This window comes from Rhamphochromis longiceps, linkage group LG6 (genome assembly GCF_057381845.1).
Source record: "Rhamphochromis longiceps isolate RC_006_pf linkage group LG6, R_longiceps_female_GT1.1, whole genome shotgun sequence".
NCBI classification, from domain to species: Eukaryota; Metazoa; Chordata; class Actinopteri; order Cichliformes; family Cichlidae; genus Rhamphochromis; species Rhamphochromis longiceps.
In genome coordinates, this window is record NC_140562.1 from 18,764,916 (window position 1) to 18,788,296 (window position 23,381).

Consider the following 23,381-nt stretch of genomic DNA (forward strand, 5'->3'; position numbering starts at 1 on the left):
ACCAACCAGGAAAAATAAAAGACTAGATGGGCAACAGCTCAGCTCATTATATTATTACATCCTGTCACACTTTCATGAGCACAAGCCTTCCATCCATAGATGCAGACCACCTCCTGCAGAATAATACAGCTCAGTATTTCAGAGAAGGCAGACATCCTGAACTGGACAATTCATGCTCAAACAATCTGCACGAATAAACTAAAACAGGCCAGAGAAACAATATTTCTGTATGACTGGGTGAACTGTGCCTTTGATCTATTTTTTTTTTCCTCCAATAAATCCACTTCATGTTTTTTAGTCGGCTAAGTAGATATTTATGTTACTAACCAGTTGAAGTGGCATACCTTATATTTACCTACATTCACCGACCACTTTATAAAGCGATATATACATACATATTTTTAGATATAATTATATTTGTTCAGTAAACTATGTAGGTGACAGTTCATTCAAATTTAGTGGTATCAAGAAGAAGAGCAAACAATCAATGAGCAGTAATGGAGATTTATCATTATGATATATGTAGTAACCACATGACAAAACCATGTTTGAAAGTTCCAGCATTTTATTAATTAAAACTCATTACTGTAGCCAACATTTTAAATACATGGAAAGACTAACCATTAACTGAAACAGTATATAAAGAGGAGTGTGAAGGGACAGAAGCTGAGTTGGAGCTTAAAGGTGTGTTCAAGCTAAAGAAACATTTAGCTGAAGTCAGCTGTCATCTCTTTGTAAATAGGAACCAACTTCAGAAAAGGTGAGATGTACAGTAACAGTAAGGCCAGAGCAAGACAAATAAAACATTAAAAAAACCAAAACAAACAAAAAAAACCAAAACATCACAACTGATATCGAACTGATCCCAGAACCATGGGAGAAAAAAAAAATCTAAGGCGGATCTGAACAGGAGCATCAGCACTATAGCGATTCAAGCAGAGGATTAACTGTTGTGATCCAGAGCATAGAAGAAAATTCTCCACTCCAGATTATCCATAAATCACATTAAATATTCAGGGATAAAATTAACCCAAAAGTGTTGTTGTATAGGAGTACAAGTCTTAGTATTATCTGTTGCACATGTGTTTGTTAGAGAGTCGCAAATGATTTGCAACTTTAAACTATCAGATTAAGAGTTAACAATCCTACAACCAGAACAGGTTTTAGGGTTTTAAAGTATAGTGTTGCTAAAAAACAAACAAACAAAACATCTGTATAATTCTTTAAGCATCCTGGGCAGCAGCGGTTTCTGAAAAATAAAAGAGCAAAAAAAAAAGGGTACAATTTGCTGTCACAAAAAAAAGCTTCACAGTTTGTTTATGTATCGACTTAAAAGCTGCTCGGGTCTGTGGATGTCTGCCGAGAGACGGCGGCTTTGCTTTTGGCGAAATGTGTGACATCCGCACAAACAAAACTGCGATCTTGACTGACAGAGACTGTAATCCATACCTGGTTCCTTCAGTGCCTGCGCGTTTCCCACCAGCCCAGTCAGCAATTCAGTGTTCCCGTTGAGGATCTCTACCGACAGGTTGTTATTCTGCTGCTCCTCCACGATCCTCTTCTGCAGCTCCTCCTGATGTTTACAGCACACAGACACATTGTACAATCAGACACCTTTTGCCACGGGGGTGGGGGTCATGCCTCGGCTTTTAAAATGCTTGCAGTTTGCATTTTAACTGAGCGTTTTTGTTTTGTTTTTTTACTGTTAGTCCTTTACGCACCTCACACATGACTGTGAGCTGTAGCGGTAAGTCGTCCACCTTAACAAAGTCGTCCTCATCAGACTTTTGGCTCGCGTTACCAGATCCCACCTCCTGAGCATAGACCCAGAAAAAAAAAAAAAAAGCAGCAAATTAAGGTTTGACATTATTTCTACAACAGGAAGGGGAAAAAAGTCACATATAGGTCATATTTGGACTTGCATCCACGCTGATCATGACGGGCGAGTCTGTGTCTGGGCTGCTTGTGGTCGTTGCCTCCTTGGTGACATCCTGACCTTGGTACATGGTGGACTCCCTCTCTGAGGCAACAGCAGAAGCCCCAGCTTTGCTCTCCTCCTCGGGGCTCTGGCACTCCACCCTCTCATGCTCCTCCACTCCAGAATCCACAGTCTCAACTGACCTCACGATTTCTGCAAGACAAAGTTTGTGAGTGTGCAAAGAGAGCCCCAAAATATTCCTGACAAGTTTACTATCGCGCACTGGCCGGGATCGAATTCCGCTGCTGAATACGTAGAAAAGGCCTCACCGTCGTCATTCTCCGAGCTCCTCTGTTCAGTTCTTATCTCTTCGGCTTCGCTGGCTGCTGTACCCTGGAGTACAACACAATTACACAGTCAGACTAAGAAGAAGCTGCTTAATAATGTAAGCTACAGCTGTTGCACACATCTCCATGGCTGACCGTGGCTGTGCTCTCCTGCTCCGCCTGTCCGTCTGCAGAAGCCTGTAAGGATGTTTGGACGTCTACAGGTCCTGCTTCAAACTCCTCGATTTCCTCCTCTTCGTTCTCATCCTCCCCACTGCCATAGTTAGTCAGCGCCTGCGTCTCTGCTTTGGAGAGACCTGAAAAGCAAAAAAAAAAGTGAAAATGAAACGGCAAAGTGGTCGGGGTGCAGGTTTAAGTGAGCAGCGATTCTCTGTTTTGATTCCCAGCTGGTTGGCCATTTTCCAGGTCGTTTTTACTGTTTGTTCTTGAATAAAGGCGTAAAATCCCAAAAGTATGTGCTTAAAAAAACCTTTAAAAAGAAAAAAGATAATGACCTTTGGGTTTAAAACTGTAAGAACATTTGAAGATTCAAAAACATTTAAACGCAATAAATTATGATTACAGATAAAGAGTAATTGAAATATTTGCACCATTTCAAGGGCACCAATCACACTGCAGATACCTTTTATTATTCTGTACTCAGGGTCAGATATCTTTCAACTTGTATACCTTTTACTGAAGCAGCCTTTCAGATCTACTAAACAGCAGCTCATTTAACATGCAGCCTCTGTTTACCTGTTAGAGACGTGGCTGCGATTAAAGTTTTTTAGAATAATGGTGTTTATTGAGCAGCTTTGTAATTGCAGAAAACACGGCATCAGAATTAGACAGCTGCACTGAAACGACTCCACTTCAGCCAGCGAGCAGAGACACTCAATTTTCCAGAGATGTGCTCCCCCTCTGGTTTGTACCACACTGCATGATAATGAGTACACATACACCTAAAAGGTAAACTACTACTTGAAGATCAAAGAAGACCAAGAAGTGCTGACTCTTGTGGTCAGTTACCTGACCTCAAACTCCACCTGTGGGGTGGAAGAAAAGAAGGAGAAGAAAGCGGAACTTTCTTAACACGACAAGAAGATTTTCGGAGCATCGTTGGGTCATGCGGGGATAACTCAGGCCGTCACAGTTCGAGGGCTGCAGTTATTAAGTCAAAACTGAGGCGTGATCAGACATCACGAGAAAAAGTTGCCAATTTTGTGTCATAAATACTACAAAACCGAGTAAAGAGCAAGAAAGTGAGGCTGAAAGAAACCTTTAATGTAAAGTTCCTATCAGAGTGGTTATCAACGATTTCAAATCACAGGATCATAATTTGAATGTTTTTTTTGTTTGCATTTTTAAATATTTAGACTCTTATCACCTCAGAAACAACCTGCCTGACAAGTAACATAATTTGCTGTTTGCAAATTAAAGCAAAGGGCTGAATTCTGTTCACTGAACATTTTTAGCCTGAGGACCTAAAGTTATTCACAAGAACCGCCTTTTCTTACTCCACTTTTCACTCACTGATTGACAGAGGCACTTCCCGTCCACCTTCTTCATCCTCATTATCCTCTTCAGCCTCCGAAGCCTCACTGCTCCTACTGTTCTTCATCTGCGTCTGCAGGTAAAGCTCCTGGGAAGCAGAGGCACTTCCCTGCTCAGCCTCATCTTGGTCCTGGAAGACAGTGAGAGACATTGTTGTTACAAAGATTAATTACTGACAGTTTCACCCAATAAAACAGTCATCGGTGTGAAGATTACCTACCTTGTCTTCATCTGTGTATGCTGGAGAAAGAGATTTATTGCCGCCACCGGCTGTATTATTCTAATACGGAGGAATAAATAAACACAGCATTAAAATTAGGATCATTCAAGCTAACATTGCATTACAAATGCTTGGAGAAAGAAAACAAAAGATGTAACCTTCTGACTGTGTTTGGCTTTACTATGCTGCTCAGCCCTGTTCTTATGTTTGTGTTTGGCTGCCAAAGCGGTGCCGCTGCTGTTGTCCAAATCCTGCATGAGCCTGAAGAAGGCCAGTTCATTGAAGAGGATCTCTGAAATCTCCACGAGCAGGTCCTCCCCGCAATCCTTCAGAGTACGGCCGACAAATTTACTGAGAGAGTCCTGGAAGAAAAACAAAGAGTGAACCGTCAGACAGGCAACTTTTCATGTGATCCAACTGCGCTTGTTGAGGCAAATTTAGAGCAAGGCTGGCATCGGTCCTACCTGCAGTATGCCTCCCAGCTGTCTGTGGAAAAAACGGACAAACTCTTTGCTCTCGTCGTTTTGCTGGGTGAGAGTGAGGACCATGCGCCGGACAGAAGTCAAGAGCTGGACGGAGCACACCTCGTCCATGTTCTCCTGTGAGAAGAAAGACGGACAGTGACGAGTCATTTTAGTCTTCAGTAACTGCTCAGAAGCGCGAACTTTACTGACAACCGAACGCACATTAGAGCAGTGTGTGGACAGCTATCATTCTCATTTCCAACTCCACATTTTATTCTTGGACTTCGCATGAGTCATTTGAAATTAATCCCTGTTTCTCTTATATTTGGTGCAAACCCTCAGTTCAGCCCCTGTGCTCAATGCTATACACCTGAAAGACACACCTTATTAAAGACTGGAAAAACAAGAAAATCTAAAACTGAGGGTTTAGAGCTTCTTTCTTGCAACCATGTACATTTTTGAAAACTGGGAAGAGTTTAACATAATCATCTGACATTTCAAAAGTATATAGGACAGAAAATATTGAAAAGGTTAATAGGTGCCACTTAAAGGCTAATTTGTTCAATACACATTTAGTTGAAAGTTTAATAAGCAATTACTAATAAACCACAATGTGTTTTGCTTCTGTTAAGCACAGAAAATTCACGTCACTTGAATATTAGCAAACTTTATTCACTGTCTGTGGTTTATCCTACCTTAAGGAAGGGAATGACTTCTGTCATGATGGCTTTGATCTGACGATCCAACTGCTGGGTGTCGATCTGAGGGCAGTGCACTTCGCCTCCTGCAGCTCCTGATCACAGAGAAATATATATATTAATTCAAAACGCCATCTATTTATAATAAACAGCCATAAGAAAGACCACAATCAGCCAGCCACAGGCCTTCGTTGTACACATGCAGGGTCTTGTGATTAGGTACCTTCGAGGTGCTCAGCAGGGTTAGCAGAAGGACGTTCAGCATTTGAGACGTCAGAAGTGCCTGCACCTGCAGTGCTGGCGCTGCAGGGGTTAAACTCAGCTTTAAGCTTCATGCGCTCATATTCCCTAATCCTTGCCAGAGCTTTATCTAAATGAATCACCGTGTTGCCTGTCAGAGCCGCACAGAAAGGAGAGGGAAAGGAGGAAAAAAAGGGGGGGGACACACCAAACATTTTACAATCAGTGAAGCAAGAGAAAAAGAACTGAATAATAGATTGTTTTGTATCTGTAAACAGGTTTACACCATGGGATCAAACAATGTATGGCAGCCTTGCTCTCAAGTTATGATAGCAGGCCAACAAGTCAAAGTTTTACATTGCCAAAAAGTCCTGTTGTTTACTTATTGATCCTGACGTGTAAACTGATTGGTTTACCAAAACCAGCACTAACAAGCCCAGCGGGGGAAAAAAGCAAGAGGAGGTACCAGATTTGTAGTTCAAGGCAAAAGGAAAAACGTTTCAGATGAATACCTCCAAGTGGAACTTTAAAAAAATAAATTTTCCCCAAATACATTTATATATACCCAGGTCATCATTAGCAAAAGGTTCCAGGTTGGAGGAGGTTGACATGGTGCTGTCGTTGTCCACAGATTCTGCATCATCCCTCTTCTTCATTGTGTCTTGCGTGATCCTCAGATTTTTCTCCACCACCTCCTGAAAAAATAATTCAGATTTGAGGCACATACGCTGTGGTCGCCATTTTTTTAGCATGGAAAATTAGACATTTCATCCATCACTCCTGAACGAAGCCATTATTTAGACAGACAAAAGCCTTGGCTCCCAATTAGTACAACTCTGGGGACCCTGGAGAAGAACAAAGACCACATGTCTGATCTGGCAACAGACGCACAGGCAGAACAGGGTCATTTTTTTCCTTTCTCTTTTTCCTTTTTTGAAAAAATACTTCTGACGCGTGCCGTCAAGTTAAACTCAAAGACAATGAAGATCGGGGAGGGAAAATTAAAGTCAGAAAATAAAGAGGGACATGGAGTGATGAAAGGAGACAAGACGAGGTGGGATGAAAGGAGATGAGGCCGAGAGAGAAATTAAAGAAAGGTATAATGAAATGTAAGAAAGAAAGCGAAGGGGAAGGATGACAATGAGGGATGAAAGGCTTCAGAAGGACCAAAGCGACATGGAAGCAAGAGAAAGGAGGAAGAAAAAAAAAGTGTGAGAATGCCATGCTGGGAAGCAATAATGTTTCTCTTACTGCATCACTGGTAGTCAGGCTCTCGCTGGGTGTGAGCTCAGACTGAGAGCCGGCAGCCCAAACTGCAGGACCAAGACGGGGCATCTGGTCTTCGGTTGCACTCCTCTCGGCTAGATGCCTGCTTACTATGTCCTGTAAGAAACACACAGAGAGGGTATCATAACTGTTAGATCAAGTGTTTCAGTGTCTCTATCTGCCCATGTCATGTCACAGACATATAAACATTACAGTGCATCCAAAGACACAAGCTAGAGAGAGTCCATGAAAAAGGAAGCCCATCAGCAAAAACAAAAACTGAAGCACTAACAAACACACACACACACACACACACACAACCCTAAGTTAACATCCCACCCGGCATGATTTCTTTATCATGTCCACCATTGCTACTGTTTTGTGTGCATATGTCACTGTACCTGCCATGGCAAAGAGCTACAGCGCTGAACTAGACAGCAGTCAGGAAAAAGAGAGGAAGACAGCCCAAATTCCAGTAAAAATAAAAAATATTCACCCCTCACCTTTATTTGAGTTAATACTGTAATCTTGCTCAATTGACAGGATACATTTAACCAACTTCATGCAACTCTTGAACTTAACTTCCTTTTATGCATGTGGCTAGAGACTGGCCACAAAGTCAAACAATGTTAGTTCCTCTTCAAAGAAAATTTCACTAACCCTGGCTACCAGCAGCTAACACAGGCTTACTGCATCAAAACAGCAATGCTTACTTACAGAAAAGTTCAGGATCTCCTCAACAAATCGCCTCAGTATCACTTATCTGACAGAAGTGAGCTTCACTGGCTCATCAACTCATATCAGACTCCTTTCACAACAAGTTTTACAGCCTCCTCTAGAGTAAATAGACTTGGACACATGCTGACAGCTAAGGTCAACCACAGACTGACAGCCTAGACTCACTATACATGAATTATTACAGTGAAAAAAAAGTTTTATTTCCATTATTTCAGTTTCATAATCATCAGAAGCCAAAATCACATGATTAAAATTTAAAAAAATAAAGAAAAAATAAAAAAAACTAATTTTGAAAAATATGATCTGTAGCCATGTTTTTTCAAAATTAGTTTTTTTGTTTTTTGTTTTTTAAATGATCTGTAGCCAGGCAGCACGCTGGCACGGTGGTTAGCACTGTTGCCGCACAGCAAGAAGGTCCTGAGTTCAATTCCAACATCAGGCCGGGGTCTTTCTGTGTGGAGTTTGCATGTTCTCCCCGTGTCTGCGTGGGTTCCCTCCGGGTACTCCGGCTTCCTCCCACCGTCCAAAGACATGCAGCTTGTGGGGATAGGTTAATTGGATAATCCAAATTGTCACTAGGTGTGAATGTGCGAGTGAATGTAAGTGCGAATGGTTGTCTGTCCCTGTGTGTTAGCCCTGCGACAGACTGGCGACCTGTCCAGGGTGTACCCTGCCTCTCGCCCTATGACAGCTGGGATAGGCTCCAGTGCCCCCCGCGACCCTGAAAAGGATAAGCGGAAGCGGATGGATGGATGGATGATCTGTAGCCATCGTCAGCTGTAGCTCTAGTCTCAACAAAAAGCAGAGATACTTTCAAACCTCTTTCAAAGAGGTGTTCCCAGATATTTTCAGACGATTGTAAAAATCAAGTCAGTGATCAAAGTTATCTTTAATACTTGACAGACTGTATTTACAGATGTTCAGTGCCACATTCTCACACCGAATCCTCTTTCCAGCCAGATGGGAAAAAAATAAAAAATAAAAAAAATAAAAATCACCCAAAAATCTTATTATGTGAACCCAGGACATTGGATTTAAACAGCAATTGAACATGTTGTGAAAATTTTGAGCCTACCTGTAGGGAATACAGTGCCCTCTGGCGCAAGTAGTCCGTGTTGAGCAGCTGCAGTTCGTGGAAGAGCTCAATGAGAAAGTGTGGCCGGGACTCATTCTGGGATATCAAAGTAGCTACTTCAGAGTAAATGGTCTCCCTCAGCGTTTCAAACAGTGAGAAGTCACTGCTTGCATCTGAAATTTAAAGATGTGACACCATTACAGACAGATATTTGCAAACTGCCACAAACAACAGAAAATACCATACAAAAAACTACTGACTATTTTCACAGCTAAAGATTTATCCTGCACACATGTTTAGTTAAGCCAAAAAGGAGAAGAAAACAAAAAAGCCCATGCATGGGATAGTTAAGTAATGCTAAGATCTGCATGGTGACTTTACCTGGTGCTTCAGTGCATGCAATTCTGTTAGAGAGGAAGGGTGTTCTCCAAGCATAGGCTGTGAGTAAGATAAATTAAAATTGACAAAAAAAAAAAGAAAAAAAAAAAGGAAATTAACCCAAAATTAAAATGAAATCTGTGGTCATGAAGAATGTGCCAAGTCAATTACATATATATTAAAATAAAAAGACAGGGTGTTATTATGAAAGAGAAAGAATAAACATTCTACAATAAAATAATGTGGATCATAAATAAAAGAAAACACACACACACACAGAAATAACAGAGGAAAAGGAGGGTGCATTGATTTTACTACAAGCAGCTTCAGCCATACCAGAGGAGAGGTCGTTCTGTTTGCTCCCAAGCTTAGCCTTGCTGTCCAGCTTTTCTTGAGTAAGTTTGTCTAAAAGACTCTGATTGTGCTCCTTCTGGTGGCACGTGTCTGCACTCTCCTGGACAGAGTCTGCAGTGCTGCCAACACTGTCGCTCTCATGACCTGAGGGAGCCACCAACAAATGAAAAGACACATACTGATAATGTTTCTCATATCAATAATTTGACACTTAGGTAAGGAAATGCAGAAAAATGCCCCTGAAGATAAACTCACAATACAATGGAACTGAATTCAACAGCTTTTAAAAGGAGCTTCCTGCATAAAATATTCAATTGGCCTCTCAGCAGGGTGCAGCATTCCACTTTTAATACCTTCACTGTTCTTGCCCTGCCCTTTGCTCCTCCTGCGGCGGCTTTTGGGAGTCTTGCTTCGGGAGGCCAGGTTGGCTTGTGCGGAGGCCTTGCGCCCGGTTTTAAAAGTCTTTGTTATGGTGGTGGGATCGACCGGCTCGGGCATGCTGCTTAAGCTTTCCTGCGACCCCTTGTCAAAGTCACGATGTCTTGATTGGTGGTTGGCAAAAATGGGAGAGGAGGAGGGAGACTCTCGGGCCTCAGCGTTAGACAGTTGATGGCGAGTGATATTGTTTGAGTAGGAGGTGTTAAGCCAACCTGCCGCCCTAAGGCAGGGAAAAAAAGAAGGTATTGATAATAATGTTCCATAAAGAAACACAAATGAGTTTTCAGGCAACATTGATTGACATACCCTCTCTCTGTAGAAGTGTTAAGAGGAGAACGCTGCAGCGGTGGAGGGAAACTCAAGTATTCTGTTTTGATTGAAGTGTTGGGATCTGACTGCTGCTTCTGATGTTCAGGAGTAGCCTGACCTACTGCACCTTGAGGAAAGTCACTCATGGAACCAGGGAACAGGGGATATAAATTAAAGCCTTCAGACAGAAAGAAAAAAAAAAACAACTTAGATTAAGATGGCAATTAGGCAATTAAGTCAGACAGTGAGATTTTTTTACATTTCACACCTACTGAAGGTCCCCTTTGAATATATTAACCATTTCTAAATCAAATGCACCGATTGAAAATGTGTAATTCACACCAATAATAACATTTTTTCAATAGTGTTTATGCCAGAGCAGTCACTGGAGGTTATACTTTTAATTTTAGAGTGGAAAATAGGATTTCTGGCCAAGTGTAAAATTTGGCTTTTATAGTACATCATAATCAATAATTCTGGTTAAAAAGTGAAAATCCTTATGCAAACTTGGCCCCTTCACTGTCCACTTTAAAAACAAGTCTTGAAACCCATTTTTCCTCCTTGGCATATGACACAGTATGACCCTGATTTTATTGTTTTAAATGTAATTCTAATTATCATTTTATACTATTTTATTTTTTTGCTATTTGTGCTAATTTTATTATTTTAAATGTCATTTTAATTATCATCTTATTTTTATTTATTTATTTTTTACTTGTTAAGTGTATCATTTCTGGCATGTCAAGTGTACAGCACTTTGTGTTCAGCTGGGAGTTGTTCTGAAAGTGCTATATAAATAAATTGCTTCCTTGCTTGCTTGCAAACTTCCTCTCTTTTCAGACTCAAAAATATTTGCCCTCTCTGTCGTTTCTATTACACAAAAATTCAAAAATTATTTAGAGAATTAAACTCAAAAGCTGATAAATTTTCATATCATACTGGGAGGAAACGGGGATGTCATGTTGTTGGCTGAAGGATGCAGGGTAGAGGAGAAGGGGAGGAAGAAACCAGGAGAGGCTGGAGGGCCGGAGCTGGATTCCTGGGATGATCCCTGCTTCTGGGTTTGCCAACCTGCTGATGAAGAGGAAGGCATAGGCTGCTGCTGATGAAGAAGGTCATTGAGGACCTGCTTTAGTCTGAAAGAAAAGTGACATCATGTAGTTTCTGTACTTCATAGACATAAAGTGAAAAATACATATTGAAGTTGCTGTTATCACCTCTGGATATTGTTCTGTTGCCAGGCCAGCTGGGTGTAGCACTGGTGTAACTGGTGCATGATGAGCTGAACCTGTGGTGATGACAGGTTGTTGGGCAACATGCTGTACTGACCTGTCAGCAGAGTTTGTAGCATGTATGATAGTGTCTGTGGAAACAGGTGAGACACAAAAAGAAAGCTTTTCACTTGTTGACAGCGGTTTTAATCCAAACACTGGACACAAACTTCAACCAAAGAGCATTTCAGCATCTGTGCATGTATGTGCCGAGTGCACTAACCTGCTGGTCCTGCAGGAGTGTCTGACACATGCTGGTGCTGTAGTCCAACTGTCTCTGTAGCTGGCTGACCTGTTCCTGCCAGTGATACGAGCCCTCTGTGAAGGAGAGCTCCGAGGCCCAGCGCAGGTTTTCTTGTCGCCGTGTGCCCCCCTGCTGGCTTCCAGACTGGTTCAAACTTCTTGACTGCTGCTTGGCCTTAGTCTTGTTATGAAGAAGCCCACCACTGTCACTGGAAAAGGCTGCCGGAGGCTTCAGATTGCTGCAGACACAAAAAAAAAAAAAGCATGTAAATTATTGATCACTACACAGTGACATAAATCCTTCCTTTGCCACTTTGTCTGACCTTCCTTGATTCTTCCTGTTACTGTAGGAGCACAGGTTCCTGCTTGGTGAGTAGAGATGAATGTCATCATCAGAGGTGCTATCTGTACATTCTTCCTGCTCTTCTTCTTCCTCTGCGCCCATCTCAGAGCGATATTCCTCCTCCTCATCATCATCGTCGTCATCATCATCGTCATCATCCAGGTGGCATGGAGAGGAACCCCAGGTGGCCATTGTTCTAATAACAAATCATGAACAATGGTTCAAAACGTTTGTGAAACAATGACAAATGACAACCTAGCAGAGGAAATGCTCTGCATCCGAAAAAGAGAGCATGCGTTACACACTTTCGCTGCTATTCATCTTCAAAAAAATTATCTCCTCATGAGACAGACCCCTAGAACAGAATCTCTCCTACCTTTCATCCCTGCTGACAGGCTGTGAGGGTGTAGCGATGCCCTCTTCATCTTCAATCTGGCAGGCAGAGTCTCCAAGACCACTACGCCTCTGGTGTTCAGCCATCAATGACTCTAAGTGCTTTCTTCGCTGTCTCAGTTCTTCGCGCAAAATTTGATGGCGACGCATTTCTGACCAAAGCTGCCATTTCAAAGCAAGAACAGAAACGATCAGTGGATGTGGATTATTCTCAAAGTGTAAAGTGTGTTTGATATATCACAAGAGTTGGTTTAAATAGTTAGCTAGCAGGTGTTTTGTCGTCTATGGTGGAGTCTGTCACCTCGTTGTCAGTGACTGAAGAAGTAGCTGCTTCTGGGGCTGTGGCTTTGAGTACGGCTGAGTTTGTTTTGGCTCCAGACGATGGAGGAGCCGGGGCGGTTGCAGGAGTGGAAACTGCAAGTGGAACCTTCCTCAGCAAACCCTGCTGACTCACCGTGCTGGACACAGATGACTGGAAGGAAAACCAGCAGAAATACTGTTTACATCTGAAAACAGCTCGTAACACCTGACTTCTAAGCACAATGGCAACATGACATGGCCAACTGTGTTGGAATAAAATCTGTGGTTACAGTTACACTGGATTAAAATTCAATTTGTCATATAACAAAGCAAAAAAAAAAAAAGACTTCTGAAGTATGAGTATAAACAAGAGATCAATGTTTTAATGTTACAAACTTTATCTACTAACCTTATGTTATGTACATTTTTCTTAGTTATTTTTAGAAATTTCAAGTTTGTTTGTGCCATTGGTTGGCTTTGCCATAACTGAGCTGCCTCCAGTCACTTGTGTGTAAACAACAACACAGGTGGACATGAACTGAATCCACAAAATTCAATTTCAAGTACTAAGAATCAGAAATAAAAAGCATTACTTACTACATTCTTAAAGCATTAACATGTCAGTTTTTATACACTGAGACTGTTCCCTTTGCCACCAGTCCTACATATAGCTGCATGTATGTGTATTAATATGAGTCAAGTACCTGAAGGTCAGGGCAAGCCCACTGCAAGTCCTGGATCTTGCCTTGGATTTCAATGAGCTTCTGACGCTCTTCATGAAGCATCTTCAGCTCCTGCTTCTGCTGACGTAGCTTCTCCTCATACAGCTTTTCTCTGTCAGAAGAATAAGGTGGGACTGATGTGATGCAACTTCAAAGTCAAATAAAGGGTTTTCAAAAAGAATATTTTTACAGTTCTGTACCTGGCTTTGCTGGAGAGGGTAATTTCTCTGGGACTCTGTTTTGATCCTGCTCCTAATGTCCCCGGCACAGAAGCCCTGGTGTTATTTGGCTGCTGGCGTAAAGCTTCATCCTCATTAGCTGTTGTTCCATCTGTGTCATCACTCTGGATACACACAGATTGGATCAGTGCTTCTTCACTAAAATAGTCAGTCGTTTATGATCTAAGGGAACAGTTCAACTGACTGCTTTAAGCGTCTTTAAGAGTCTTTTCCTATTTTTCTTGCAGTTGCAGGTGTGTTTGTTTTTTCATTTTTGTTTTCTCATATTCCAACAAACTAATGTCTTATGTTTATTTAAAACATAAGTAAAAGTAATGGTTGTTGAATTTGTCTCCAAAAATCCAAAACATTTCTACATGTCTACTCATGTCTAAGTACTCTTACTGAATTCCACCTAAAAGCTTTGGCACAGTATCAGTGGTTCAGCTACAGCTGGTAGGGTTAGCATTTAAAGCTTGGAACACTCTGTAATCTGTTAAGTCGCTTCGTATTTCAATAGTGAACCTAAACATAAGTCCCATAAGTACCAATAAAGTGCATGTAAGCAACAGATTCCTCAGTAGTGGGATAAAATGATTAATTTTACACACATTTACAGAATCAGAGCCTCATGATGGTTTACAGTGGTTGTTGCTGGGTTTATTTAATGACAGTTTAATCTGGAGTGTCTTTGCTGTTTACAGGTAGTTTGGATTTTAAAAAAATCTTTTTACTTTGTTAAGCTACACCCAACTCATGACCACAGAACTTTGAGCATTGTTCTCTCATCTTTCTCACTTGAACCATGGCCACCAGCTCCTGCAGCTGCCACAGTTTTTGCTTCGCAGTCTGTCGATGGACCTTCTGACCAAAACCAGCTTCATTCCCAAGGCTGCTCCTCCGACTAGACTCCGATGCCTCGCTGTCTGGAGCCACAGCCTGCGCCCCTCGCTCATTATCAAGACCATCTTCATCCTTCAACAAATTATAGGGGATGTCTCTGTTGTACTGGCAGTCTAAATCAAAGCAAAGTTACAGGAGTATCACTTACAGATCACAGAAAAACAAGACAAAACATTGGTCTGACTTTGACTTTAAGTGGCTGTTCAAGTCAAAGAAATAAAAAATGAAGGTTAACATTATTTTATACAATGGTCAAAACACAGCAGAAGACAACACATATAATGAGTTTCTCATACATAGGATTTTATTTGGACATGCCACCAGGTATTTTAACCCTCTCGAGGCAGGCGTTGCTGATTTGCAACAGTTAAAAACTAACAACCTGATTACCCCACATACATATTTTATGAGTTGTTTTTTTTTTTACTCAGAAGTACCACTGCAGGACTTGGTTGTGCATTAGCAACAAAAAGTTTAATTTTAGCCTGAGAGGGTTAAAGACTCTCACGAATGCTTGGTGCCTAATTTTTACAAATTTTTCTGCAGCCTGACGCCGGTTATCTGGCACCGCTTTAGTCTACAGGAAGGATTTGACAAGATTTGACATGGGTTGTCAAACAAGCGGCAGACTTTCACACCAGCATTACAAACTTACTCTCAGACTGTACTACAGTCTGAGAGAATGGTTGGTGAGCAATTTTTACAATTTTTTCTACAGCAGTTTAGCAGCAGTCAACCTTGTTGCTTTTATTTTGAAAGTTTTAACCCCAAATGGTAGATAGCCCCGCAAGTCCTTCCCATGTCATATTTTCCCTACTGGCTAGCTCAATCTGTTATGTAATTCAGGTGCCGTACTCCAACTACACCGTCTTGGACTGAAACTAAAATTAAAAAATTAAGTGCAGTATAAGCTTATATAAGCCTATTATGACTAACTCTGTTATTCAACTCACATATTCTTATTTATAAAATAACACTAACACCATCAAGTGTGTGTCAGTCTGTGCAGTGTGTACCTATAGCTGAGGGGATGTTGAGGCTTCGAAGGTTTGCTGCTGACCGGTTGTTGATCTCACATTCAGTGTTGAGCCTGCCGTCCCGGTTGTTTGTGGCGCCACTCCTGGGGCTGCGCCCGTTGGTCAGGCTGTTCAGGTCTGCCCAGTTCCCACCGCGCTGTGGGTTCCTAAACAGATAAGGTGCAGTGACCGTTGCGGTGTAGAATTACTTACACACAATCACCTAATTACTAATGCTATCATATTGCAACTTGGAACCAGTGACAATAATAACCATTTTAACAAAAGATACTGAACTTGTTAACAAAGATTAAGAAATTCAAAAAACATTTTATTCATTAAGTTACCCACCTGATGTTAGTTACAGGCTGGCGGTTCTCCTGCTCCGAGTCAAACATGGCCTCAAACATCGAGCCATCCTCCGTCTCATCTTCCTCGTCCTCCTCCTCATCATCGTCATCTTTCACGTTTTCATTTACTGCGTCTACCATCATATCAGAAGTCTGCTCGTAGTACTGGACCAACTCTCGCAGTTCATTCAAGCGCTTGTGGACCTCCTTCAGCTTCCTGCAGGAAGTGAATGAAATGTGAGTATATGCTAGGTTTAATCATTAAAAATTAAGTGACAGGCCAGGAAAATATTTTCACATTTCTCTTCCTTTTCAAAGGCTAAAGTATAGAAAAAAGAAAATAAAGACTGCCATAAACGAGGAGGTCTAGTGTCTTGTTCAAGAGCACTTTAGAAAAGGATGAAACTTGTCAACAGGAGGCCGTGTGGAAGGTTTTGTGACGTCAATGTTATACTATATCCCCACTCCCTGTACAGCAACCTGCTGTTGATATTTGACCTGCCTATTCAAGCTGTGTCTTTGTTTGCGTACGCACCTGAGCTTATCTGCTGAGTTGGAGCTGTCCTGCTGTTGTGTAATTGAAGGATGAAAGGAAGTTGAGGCTGAGGCCCCAGAGGTCAGAGTGGATGGAAACTCTGAAGATCCCCCCATACTCAGACTGTACTGTGCTGACAAGCCGCGACCTAAGTGAATCCACACGCAATTCATCAACAACTTTAGAAGAATAAAAGCCATGTAATGGTTGAAAAGAATGCCTTAAAAATACTCATACGTGAGTTATTATTGAGTGTCTGGTCTCTGAGTGAATGCAGCTCCTGCAGGATCTTGTCCATGGTCTGCTTTTTGTCTTGAAGTTCCTGGAGTTTGGTGAGTTTGGCGCTGGCAGCTGTTGCTCCAGTGTCTAGACCAGTGTGTGGGCCAGAGGCAGAGTGGAGGAGCGGCCTGTGTTGAGGGGGGCCAACAGGCTGCGGAGTCCTAGACCAGCACACCTCTCTGGAGAGGGAAAGACTCTCTGCCTGACGCCGGTTATCTGGCACCGCTTTAGTCTACAGGGAGGATTTTTCAAGATTTGACATGGGTTGTCAAATGAGTGGCAGACTAACACCATTCACACCAGCATTACAGATTTACTCCCAGACCGTACTAAACAAATAGTCTGACATGACTGGCTCTGATGGAACTGATATGAATCTAATGTAAATCTAAAGTCTGTAGACTGATGGCTCAAACAGAGGGGATAAAATTATATGATTTATGGATATGAGAGAGTAAATTTACAGTTTCTACCATACCTGAGAGTCATGAAGCTGGTTGTGGAACCGCTGGATCAAATCGTTTAACTCATCATTGAGTTCTGAGGTGATGCTCAGACCAGAAACGCTGCCTGTGGTTTCTGTGACAACTAATAACAACAAAGAAATTAAGAGAAAAAAGAAAAAAAGAAAAAACAAAAAAAAACAAAACAGATTTATTTGTGTCAGTCACTGAATATAAATTTCAACTCTTAACACCTTTACCAGAGAATACTGATTAATGTTTGTAAATACATTAGCTCTGCTGAATAAATATTTCCTGAGAATATTCCATCTAAGATGTCAGGAATGCATAACCGACCGTTTGTGAGACAAATCGTTTTAAATTTTTCCTCTAAGACCAATTTACACAACGATGTGATGTGAATGATCATTCTAACCCTACACACTAATAGTCTGTACACAGTGATTATGCCTGTCACTTTTTACTGTATATCTCACCAGTGTCTTCAATCACAGCGAGTGCCTGCTCTGCACTGTACTGCATGGCCATTAGAGCTTCCTGTCGGCCCTGCAGGGCCCTGAGCTGCTCCTGCTGCTCCAGCATCTTCTTCAGCAACTCGTGCTGCTTACGCAGATTCTCCAATTCTTCTTTCTGGTCAGCACGCATGGCTTCTGGCCTTCCTCCCTAACAATGCAAACCCACAGACAGTCAGCATTATTTTACCAAAAGCCATGTTAACAATACTGTACTGCTACTGAACAAGAAGGTTAGAAGAAATAAATAAGACAAGATAAAAGCCAGAGGAGGGACAAAATGTTTAGTTTCCATTTTCTCATCACAGAACTCAAAGACAAAACAGAGTGTGTACGTACTGCACATATGTATATAACAGCTGTACATACTGTTGCATTTGAAGCATCTGAAGATCGAACTTCTGTGTTAAGAGAAGTGCTCTCTGCCACTGAACCTGAGCCAACTGCAGAGTCCAGCGTCCCCACATCATCTTCCTCATTCTCCTGTGCCTATAAAAGCAGCAGAGAGAACAATCAGTGATTGTAAAAAAGGATAAAATCAAGAACTGGCATGCCTATATACTCCCTCTCGACTGCAATAGATGGTGATGATAATTAATTGGTAGACTACAAGGCTTAAGACTAAAATGTATCTTTCTAGAAATTTTAATTTCTCAGAGAAAATATTAAATAAAACTACACAAAAAATTAATAATAATAAAAAAAAAATCACAGAACAATAAAAAATGGTAGTTACAGTTTTTATAGCATATTATAGCTTAAAATATGATTAAACTATTTATTAAATAGCGTGTGGAATAGCCCAAAGACAACAAACTACTGTAGTTATGAAGAAGCCAAATTTGTAAAAGAAAGAAAATAAATAAATAAATAAATAAATAAAAATAATAATTTCCAAATGATGTTAAAAGCATGAAGCAGATTCTAAAAGATATTCGGGTGGAGCTGGAGAAACAAATATCAAATTTACCAGCATTTTCTGCAGGAACCGTAAATAGGACTTCTCCTGCTCCTTGAGGTGGTCGATGAGATGAGAAAGACGCTCCACGTTGGCCGGCACGTCATTTTTTTCCACCAGGTCATCCCGCATGGAGCTGGCCTTACTGATATACTCGCGGATCTGTACCAATTTGCTCACCACCTGAGACCAAAGAAAAAGAGGAGGGTGGTGTAAGGGTGTGGGTTTCAGATTGAAAATAAAGAGTAGACTGAGAAAGACTGTAGGATAGGTGAGCAAGCATCTGTAAGGAAGGCTCAGACTGGGCTAAACAAGGGCAAGAAAGGGGGTTGGGCGGAAACACTGGGCACAGAGGGTGGCATATTTATAAAGTGCCCTAAATACAGCCTCGTTTCAGCTGCACTGGCTCTCCCTCACTTTCATCCTAGTTCTCGTTTCTCAGAGTTGAGTGCAGTAACACACGGACGACGACACATATATGTATGGATAGGTTATTTCACTTGCATAAAATATAAATATCAAGAAAAGATCAAAAATTTTCATTGCATCTCAGTCAAATTAACTATAAACATAAATGTGTGTGTTTTTGGTAAGTGCCATTTACCTGCAACACTTCAACAGTCCACACTCTGTCTTTGCTGGAGGTCTTGTACCTGCCCCATAAACTAACTATAATTGCTATTCACCACGTGTAGCTGGTTTTAGGCCTTGTTCCTTGCTTGCAAACATTTCTTTGCAGCATCTGAATGTTAATATTATATACCACAGATAACAATATAACCCCTTTTTTGCAATTTTACATTGAGTAACATTCTTAAACTTTTAAAGTAGGCATTCATAGCAACTAAGCATCCACTCAGCCACTGCAAACTGATATTAACTTATTTTTAGATGTTCCAAAGTTTTTTTTTGCTGAAGTTTTTCCAACTTATGAATTATTCAAATGATATTGGTTGCATCCACTTCAAACATAGTGTTGCATTTAAAAATAACAAGCAAGTTAGCAGTTTCAATACTTCACATGTCATTTTTGTCCTGTTTTGATCAATACAAGGTTTCAATGATGTGCAAACATGTTTAACACACTGTTAAAGATTCAAGTTCCCAAATAGATCTCCTCTAACTGCTTTAAAAAGTCTTATTTTCCTCATAGCACCATAGGCTGGTCAGAGTTTTCAATCATTAAAATTCCTATCTACTTAATGGATTGATATGTCTGCAAACTGCTCTCCACTCAATCATCAAAACTCCAAGACATCAAGCGGACATCAAACAACAGATCAAATTAGTAACAACAAAACATTACCTGGCTGCTGTCTATTCTCGGCTCTCCTCTGCCATGTTCCCTGTGCGACGAGGGCAATCTGTCTGTGCTGCCATGACCGAGCCTCGGAGGTTCCTTCGTAGGAACGACAGGAGTTAATGTGTCTCTGAGTCCTTGGCTCTGCTTCTTAGTTTCCTTGGTGATCACTGGAGTAGCCGGGGCAGAGGAGGAGGGGGGGAGCAGCTCCTTGCTTTTGTTAGTGTTTACATGCAGAGGTAGGAAGTTATAGGGCTTCTTGTTCTCGACAGCTAACTGGCGCTGGTTGTTGGCAGCTGTGACGCGCCCCTGGGAGTCACTGCCGATGCTCCTCTGAGTAAGAAAAGTCATCACAAATCAGACAAATCACCACTCAAAGTTTTGGGTATTTTTTATTTTTTTATTTCACAAACTGCAAGTGAAGTAAATGTTCAGAATTTTGTTTCTTTAAAGCAAACATCTGACAAAGGATAAATGAATATTGTAAAGGTATGTAATTTTATTTATATATTTATCTAACTGCCTTTTTTCTTTTTTTTTTTTTTAAACACTCTCCTCAACTTCTAGCTTTCTCCACTAATGAAGAGCCAAACAAATAGTTATATATTAACAATCTTCTCTTTTGCTTTCTCCATTTACAATCCCCAAATTCATCTCCCACGCTTGTGTGCCGCTCTGTCATTCTGCCACCCACACTGGTGCAACAGAACAAGGTCAGTCAAACAACTCTGTATCAAACTATGAAAAATATTCTGCTATCACTTCCCGCAGCGACTGCTGAAGTGCCACAGCAGATTTAATCACTAACTTTTTAGTTTGACGGTATGATAAGTGTAGCCTGACAGATACTGGGACTTCTGAGATCATTACCATATAAATTAGTTAATAAACCTGATGTTTTAATGAATCTGACTACTGAATATTTTTGTTCCCAACCGGCAACAAAAGCAACCAAATTTTTTAAGTGAAACAAAGAAATGCGAAGGCTGGGACACCCGAAGCTGAAAAATAAACTGTCCCTGACTCTGGTAGCCAAGCTATAACATTTTTTTGTGTCATTTCCCAGTTGAAATTTATACCAATGATATGTCTGCAACCTGCTCTCATGAGCCAGTATGACTTGTAAGCCTTACTCGATTCCTGTGGCATGCATGTGCATTCCTGTAATTGTTTTTCCTAAAAGACAGCAGCCATATTCATCCAGTCACAGGAAACACTGTCAGATTATAAATTCTGTATTGTGTTACTGCACAACAGCTCTTTGAACAGAAATCAAAAGCAACAAATGAAGCCAGTCAACATTTTTATACAACACCACCACCTGAGACGGGACATAGGTGTCATATCACTAACAGTAAGTCATGCAAGCCACTTTTTAGTAATCTATCACAGTAATACCCATTAACAAAAAGCAAAGCATTTTACCTCATCCAGGTCTGTAAAATTGATCCTCTGCCGGAGTTTGTCTAGTTCAGCCTGGTCCGGTACAGACATTTGGGTCGTGTACTTCATATGGGGGAAGGAATGAGGAGTGCGTGCTCTCCTGCGACCTGCCCCAGGAGTGGACTCTGGCGAAATATCATTAGTGAGGCGGCTTTCCACCACCGCAGCTGACAGCTTTTTCTTGTTTTTCTCTGATGATCGGTTGGCTTTCTTCTGCTGTACACCCCAATCCTTAGGAAAGCACACACAAAAAACAACATTTGAGGTTAATTATTATTCAAGGTAAAATCAATGAAATGTATTTATTTTAAAGGAGAGTGCAGTTTAACATAGTTCCAAAATGGACATGAAACTGATCAGAATCAGAATGAGAGAAGCTTTATTAATCCCGTAGGGAAATTGATTGACAATTAATTACATAATACTATCAAAACAAAACTAAAATACACAGTGTAAATAGCATACAAAAGAAAGTAGGATAGACGGCTATAAATGGGAGTTACCATAGCGTTTATATCACTTGGTAGAAAAAAAAGATAATGAGCTGTACTTCAAAAAGAGAAAAGTCCTTTATTGTCATTGTACATGTACAATGAAATTATGGGGCTTCTACCATTCTGACATTCAGCATTGGGCCAGCCCTTACCATGTTGTTCAGCCTATCTTCAAGACTGCAATTGCTTACAGTCCAGTTGTGCAGCTCTTCTGCACTGTCATCAAAAGGTGTACCTCCAGTTGCCATGCTACCCTCCTACAGCTTGCTGAAATTCACAAAAATTGTCATACTGGTCAGCACAGAAAAAGCACTCAAAATAAGTAAGCAAAAAAAGTAACACACAACTATATCAAAATGACACCCCGTGTGGTTAAGCAAACGCTTCTTAAAAGCTTGCTGGAATCCACAACAGAAAGACACCACACTGAACCACGGACTGAATTAAATCAATTTCTTCAATGACAGACAGGGCATTACGCATCTCATTAAAACGAACTTGACCTTGTTCATAATTTAACTTTATGACTAAGGTCACTTGGCTAATCGTATTTAGCTATTAATAACAACGTACGGTTGATTAAACAGGCTCTGAATAAAACTTCATCAACGCTTCACATGATGGACAGTCACAGTTAACGGTAAAGCTAAATATGCATCAGTTCTTACCAACAGAGTTTAATTAGCGGCTTTATTTTAAAGCTCGAAAGCATCAGTACCTCTGCGCTGATCACATAAACGTGCCGTCTGTTTCGGTACCCTGTCTCTGAGCGCTAGCTACCGTTTGGTTATTGTATGTGGCCCGCTCGGATTCCCGGGGAAAGCTAAGCTATGACATACTCCCCCCAGCGCGCGGCGGCTTCTAGCGCGAGCTTCATTCCTGTACTCCGCAGGAGAATTTATAATATTACCAACAAGAAGTCCAGCGACGAGTATTGCAGCAGCTGGTGTTGGCTATAAACACAAACCCTAGTATCAGCGTACACATCATATTTGCTAAACTTCACTAGCACAACACTTGTGACCTAGTTCCGTCCCGCAATCGCCATGGCAACCCCGACTAACCCGTACCAGCTAACCCGGTGTTTAACGTTTACGCTGGTCTACAAAAGAATGAGAAAACTAGTGTTGCTAGCGAGTGGCTAAAGTTGTCAAGCTTGCCGATGGAGCTGGCTAGTACTAACCAGCTCCCAGGCTCGCCGTAGCAGCTGCTCGCAGTGCAGCTAACTTTAAATGTATAGGTAAAAGTTCGGTCTCACAAATATCTCGCGTAACGACAGCTGAAATACACTTAAAAGCTGCGAATTCGGTCATTTATGTGGATAACTTAAGGTCTGAATAACTTCTGTGCCACCGCACATTAGCATCAACGTAGCTGTACCAAAACGTATCATGTTAAGTGATGGCTTTTGGTCATTTTGTTAGGACTGCACTTGCTAAGGTAGCTAGCTTACGTTCCAAGATAAGAAACGGTGGTGTCACCGTTCAGAGCCAGAAACGGACAGAGATGTTGTTGCCCGTCGTTGTTCTTCATATACGCCAGAAAGAGCTTCACAGATTCTCTCTTCGTCCGGTGAAATCCATTTAATTATTAGCAACGTTTCCGAGACGCATCCCTAGCGTGACATAACATATACACTCCCGCACGGCAGGCGGCGTC

The 23,381-nt window shown here is 41.3% G+C and overlaps 1 protein-coding gene across 5 annotated transcripts; it reads right to left on the minus strand.

Moving 5' to 3' along the window:
- Window positions 1-545: 545 nt before the first annotated feature.
- On the minus strand, window positions 546-23,368 carry pcm1 (pericentriolar material 1). Of its 5 annotated transcripts, none has more exons than XM_085409543.1 (40): window positions 23,225-23,368; window positions 21,875-21,989; window positions 21,211-21,459; window positions 19,792-20,118; window positions 18,498-18,668; window positions 17,897-18,016; window positions 17,492-17,678; window positions 17,030-17,139; window positions 16,510-16,783; window positions 16,273-16,420; window positions 15,739-15,954; window positions 15,388-15,554; window positions 14,267-14,484; window positions 13,451-13,593; window positions 13,233-13,362; window positions 12,530-12,700; window positions 12,212-12,390; window positions 11,816-12,031; window positions 11,473-11,731; window positions 11,196-11,341; window positions 10,918-11,114; window positions 9,976-10,156; window positions 9,585-9,889; window positions 9,214-9,375; window positions 8,881-8,937; window positions 8,500-8,672; window positions 6,672-6,803; window positions 5,986-6,115; window positions 5,404-5,571; window positions 5,178-5,275; window positions 4,483-4,617; window positions 4,177-4,380; window positions 4,019-4,078; window positions 3,778-3,928; window positions 2,401-2,561; window positions 2,248-2,311; window positions 1,923-2,131; window positions 1,722-1,814; window positions 1,450-1,573; window positions 546-1,249 (listed from the first exon to the last, which is right to left on the minus strand). In XM_085409543.1, the coding sequence occupies exons 2-40, from the start codon at window positions 21,968-21,970 to the stop codon at window positions 1,224-1,226; spliced, it is 6,357 nt and encodes a 2,118-aa protein (XP_085265669.1). In that variant the 5' UTR covers window positions 21,971-21,989; window positions 23,225-23,368; the 3' UTR covers window positions 546-1,223. The 5 variants fall into 5 exon arrangements, with proteins under 5 accessions (XP_085265669.1, XP_085265667.1, XP_085265666.1 ...); XM_085409541.1 differs by having other exon boundaries at window positions 23,204-23,357; XM_085409540.1 differs by having other exon boundaries at window positions 23,176-23,356.
- Between the last annotated feature and the right edge of the window lie 13 nt (window positions 23,369-23,381).